The 4,632-nt window shown below is 48.0% G+C and overlaps 1 protein-coding gene across 1 annotated transcript in view; it reads right to left on the reverse strand.

The window, feature by feature from the left end:
- Positions 1 to 3,847: 3,847 nt before the first annotated feature.
- LOC108286109 (sodium/potassium-transporting ATPase subunit alpha-2) overlaps positions 3,848 to 4,632 on the reverse strand; it is a 26,334-nt gene continuing 25,549 nt past the window's right edge. The window contains exon 16 of the mRNA XM_037729660.1: positions 3,848 to 4,216. Coding sequence (XP_037585588.1) covers positions 4,188 to 4,216 — 29 coding nt within the window. The 3' untranslated portion in view covers positions 3,848 to 4,187. The remainder of the gene's footprint in view (positions 4,217 to 4,632) is intronic.

A 4,632-nucleotide genomic window follows, 5' to 3' on the forward strand; every position in this document is an offset into this window, starting at 1 on the left:
TGATGGCCAGGCTGGTCTTGAACTCCTGACCTCAGGTGATCCACCCACCTCGGCCTCCCAAAGTGCTGGGATTACAGGCGTGAGCCACCGCGCCCGGCCTGGCTAATTTTTGTATTTTTAGTAGAACACAGGGTTTCACCATGTTGGCCAGGCTGGTCTTGAAACTCCTGACCTCAAGCAATCTGCTTGCCTTGGCCTGCCAAACTGCCGGGATCTAGTGCCCGGCTTGGATCTTTTTCTTAATGCCTTACTGTATCTTTGAGATCATGTCTTCTCCTTTTCTCACAGGTCTGCCTGGCCCCTGCTGCTCAAATGTTTGTTGTCCACAAATTCCTGGCTCCCTCAGCAGCCTCCCCCATTCACTGAGCCATTGGGGTAGTCAGGCGCTGTCTGTGCCCACAGCCTTTCTGTTCTTGCAGTTCCAGAGCATGGCATGATTAAGAGGGCAGACCCTGGAGTCAGACTGACCTAGGTTTGAATCCTGCTTCTGATGCTTACTACCTTTGAAACTTTGAATAATAATGTAATCTTTCTGAGCCCCAATTTTCTCATTTGTAAATTGGAGATAACAGTCTCTCTCTAAATTATTGTGAGGATCCTTTCAGTCATCCAGCAAACATTTATCAATTGCTTAATGTGTGTCAGATGTTTTCGGTGCTAAGGATAAAGGTGTTAAACAAAAGAAATAGAATCCCTGTCTTCATGGAACTTATGCTGGAGGAGCCAGACAAACAAAAGCATAAATAAACAACAACAAAAATACATGTACGTTACATGCATATCTTTCTAAATATTATATCTAGCTGTCTTTCCATCTACATTTGAGGTTATAAGCATTTTTTTGAGCTCCATTTTTAGACAGAATTTAGCTCCTCTTGCCCAGGCTGGAGTGCAATGGCACGATCTTGGCTCACCACAACCTCTGCCTCCTAGGTTCAAGCAATTCTCCTGTCTCAGCCTCCCGAGTAGCTGGGATTACAGGCATGCACCACCACGCCTGGCTAATTTTTTGTATTTTTAGTAGAGACCGGATTTCTCCATGTTGGTCAGGCTGGTCTTGAACTCCCAACCTCAGGTGATCCGTCCACCTCAGCCTCCCAAAGTGCTGGGATTATAGGCGTGAGCCACTGTGCCCTGCCGGTAATAAGTATTTATGAATAAAAACAAAGAGAATAGAGAAAGAGGTGCCAGGAATGTTACTTTATTTGAGGTCCTCTGTGGGGGTCTTTCTGAGGATGTAATGTTTAAGGAGCAATCTGAATGAAGTGACCAAGCCTGGCATGTGAATAACGGGAAGAGTGTTCCTGGCAGAGGGGCCATTAAGAATAAAGGCCCTGCGGTGGGATGAAAGGAAACTATACAAGTAAAACTTTGGCCTTGTTATGGCACAAATGAGCTGCAGTTAAGGCTCCTATAATCACTTCTAACTATGACTGTCATTAATGACACTGTGAGAGTCTTAATAAAGGGGCCGAAACACGGCTTGGGCAAGAATTGACTTCTGACCATTATTCTGAGGTCCTGGCATAGGTTGTAAGAGTTGGTGTCTTTCTCCCTCCCATTCCCAGGCCCTCCGTGAGCAATGCACACCCACCCACCCACCCCTCCATCCCCAACATGCAAGTGCCCCTGCTACTGCCCATTACATTCTGTCCATGACGGTTTCTGATATCTACTACTCAAGTGAATTTCAAGGATTGCATCTACTTTCCCCCGTCCCTTAAAGACAGCACCCAGAACAGGGCTCTGCATGCAGAACAGACTTTCAATTGGTGTGACTCTTGGGCCCTCAGCCCATTATCTCCTTCCCCATCCCATCAGATCGAGAGTGGCCTGATTTTGGTCTGGAACAGAAAAAAGCAGAAGTGCTCCGGAGGATCCGGGTCCTCACAGACTCACAGGCCCTTCCCTGTCCTGGGCAAACCCTTGTGGCTCCTAGGGTGGGATCAGAGGAAGGAAGCTCCTACTATAGTTTCTTGTATATTTTGCAACCTCACTTCTTCCCCTCTAGCTTTCTCTATGGCTGTCATCTGCTCCCAGACCGTTTCCCTCCTGTCCCTGACACTTGCTCTATCTCTTTGTTGCGTCCCCTACAAGCCAGGTTCTGCCACAGCACACATTTCAATATCATGACTTAGGAGGGGGCAAGTATAAAGTATAGAAATCTGAATTATGGAAGAGATTTTTTTTCATAAAGAAATGCAACTTTATTATTTTCAAGTACATATGTAGTACCTCAAACTAATCTCTTACAAAAGATCACCCATAAAGATCTGGTAAATGTTTCTTTAACAAATACATAAAGATTGATGATAATTAGCCCATGCACTCGCTGCTTCTAAAAAGATATGTCTAAAGTGCCCGAAAAGTATTGTTTTTGGTAGACTAAATATGCCACCTTTAGCAATATGGTTTATGCTCTGAATTTACTACACAAATGCCATTTTTATTGAATGTGCAAAGAAACTTTTGTCCGCAGTTAGTAATCTCCAATTAATCGAACCCAAGTTAATATGGTCTCCCACTTAGATTCCCAAGCCCAAGGCAATGACTCCCTTACTTCCAGGTGCTTCTGATAAAGCAAAAATTCCAGTGCAATGAAATGACGGCCTTTGGGAGGTGGTTTATGGGTCTGACCCAGAGCTCGTCTTTTGTGCTTCCTTCCTGTCTGCCTTAGGTCTTCCATTTTCCTCAGATGTCTCTCTCACTTGCATGGCTTATCTAGGTCTTGCTATAGGACATTCCCAGTGCCTTCTAAGCCAGGCTTAGAGAATGGGCAGAGCTGCCTGCAGAGCAAAAATGTTACATAGGGAGTAAGGGAAGGAAAGGTGTCTCCTGTAGGAACCTGAAACCAACTCTCCAGCCAGGGAAAGGGGGCGCGATGATGGTTGGTGTGAAGGGCATTTGCCTGAGGGGAGCAGCCCTGCCACCTAAGAGGTCAAAAGCAAATCTCTTAGTATTTTTCCTCTTGTCCAAAGGTTCTGAGCACGTTCATGACCTAAACTTGTCCCTGGAAGCATACATGTCCCTGGAGGACAGGAAGATTCTAAGAACTTCTCCGCCCTGATTCCAGCCAATGGCCGGGAAACTCCTTTTCCAGGGTTGGCTTGGCAGTGCCAGGGAGTGATGCAGGTTCATGGGGATGGGCATGAAGAGAAAGGGAACGGAAGGGGTTGGGAAAGAACTTGTGGCCGTCCCTCTCAGAACAGCACGGAGCTCTGAGGACTTAGTATTATAGAAGGTGAGGTGTTATTAAGTGCGTGCGTGATTACAGAAGGTGCATAGTATTACAGAAGGCGAGGTGTTATTAAGTGCATGCCTTGTGAACCAAGAGGACCCCAACCAAGGGTCAGTGGGGAACTCTGTGGCACACAGGTATGGCATTTCCGGAAGCTCCCGATTGCCTTCTGGTCCTGTGTCTGCTGCTACTCTCATGAGATCTGAGTTTGATCTGCTGGTGGGGTATTCTAAAAGGGCAGGACATAGAGATAGAGCCCACGGCATCTATCTGGAGACTCAAGACACGTCAAATGTCTTGTCATTGGCAGTACCTTGGTTCCTTTGTTGTTTCCCTCCTCCAGCCAGCCCTACCCCCTCCCACCTGTCTGCCCAGCTCTCCCTGCAGGTCCCTTACCAGCCTAGCCTGGGAGACAAGTCAGCCTTTTCCAGCCTCAGGCTCTTGCACTCACACGAAGAACCTTTTGTGATTGCAAGATCTGAGGGGAAAGCCAGGGATAGAGTCCTGCAAGCAGCTAGCAGGGATGGAAGTGGGAAGTGGAGTGAGGCTGGGGTGAGCTGAGAGGGCTTTCTTCTGGTTTAGACAGGTTCCTGCCTTGGGTTGCTGATCTATTACAGTAGGAGGTGGGGTTAAAGGGATGGGAGTGGGGAGGGTGGGGTAACCCTTAATTCCTCAGAAAAAATAGACAGCATAGTACAGTGGGATGGAAAAGGATCTGGTGGGAGGACTCAAACATGTAGTGTCTAATCTGATTGCTCACAGTTAGGTCCATGGGGTAATCACCCCAATTTATTCAGCCCGCAACTTAGCCTGCTGAGTTGCCTCATTATCTCTCCCCAAATCTTGCCACCCAATGCCACCCATTATATTTCCATCCCTGTCCATCACCATCCCCACAACACCTCCAGAGCTCCCCATCTTTCTGTGCCTGGTTCTTCTTCCAATGGGCTCAGTAGTATGTCTCCTTCTCCACCCAGCCTGTTAGAGAGATTGGGAGTGGAGAATGCAGCGTGAGCTTAAAAGGAGGCAAGAGATCAATCTCCCAGGGGCTTGGGTGGCTGAGGCCAGGTGGAAGGAGAAGCCTGGTGAAGGGCACTGAGGGAAGTGGCTTAGGAAGGTGAAGGGAGGCCGGGTGAGGTAGCTCATGCCGTTAATCCCAGCACTTTGGGAGGCCAAGGCGGGAGGATCATGGGGTCAGGAGATTGAGACTCCTGGCTAACATGGTGAAACACCATCTCTACTAAAAATACAAAAAATTAGCTGGGTGTGGTGGTGCCCACCTGTAGTCCCAGCTACTTGGGAGGCTGAGGCAGGAGAATCGCTTGAACCCAGGAGACAGAGGTTGCAGTGAGCCAAGATCACACCACTGTACTCCAGCCTGGGCAACAGAGTGA

Source organism: Cebus imitator, unplaced genomic scaffold (genome assembly GCF_001604975.1).
Source record: "Cebus imitator isolate Cc_AM_T3 unplaced genomic scaffold, Cebus_imitator-1.0 Scaffold313, whole genome shotgun sequence".
NCBI classification, from domain to species: Eukaryota; Metazoa; Chordata; class Mammalia; order Primates; family Cebidae; genus Cebus; species Cebus imitator.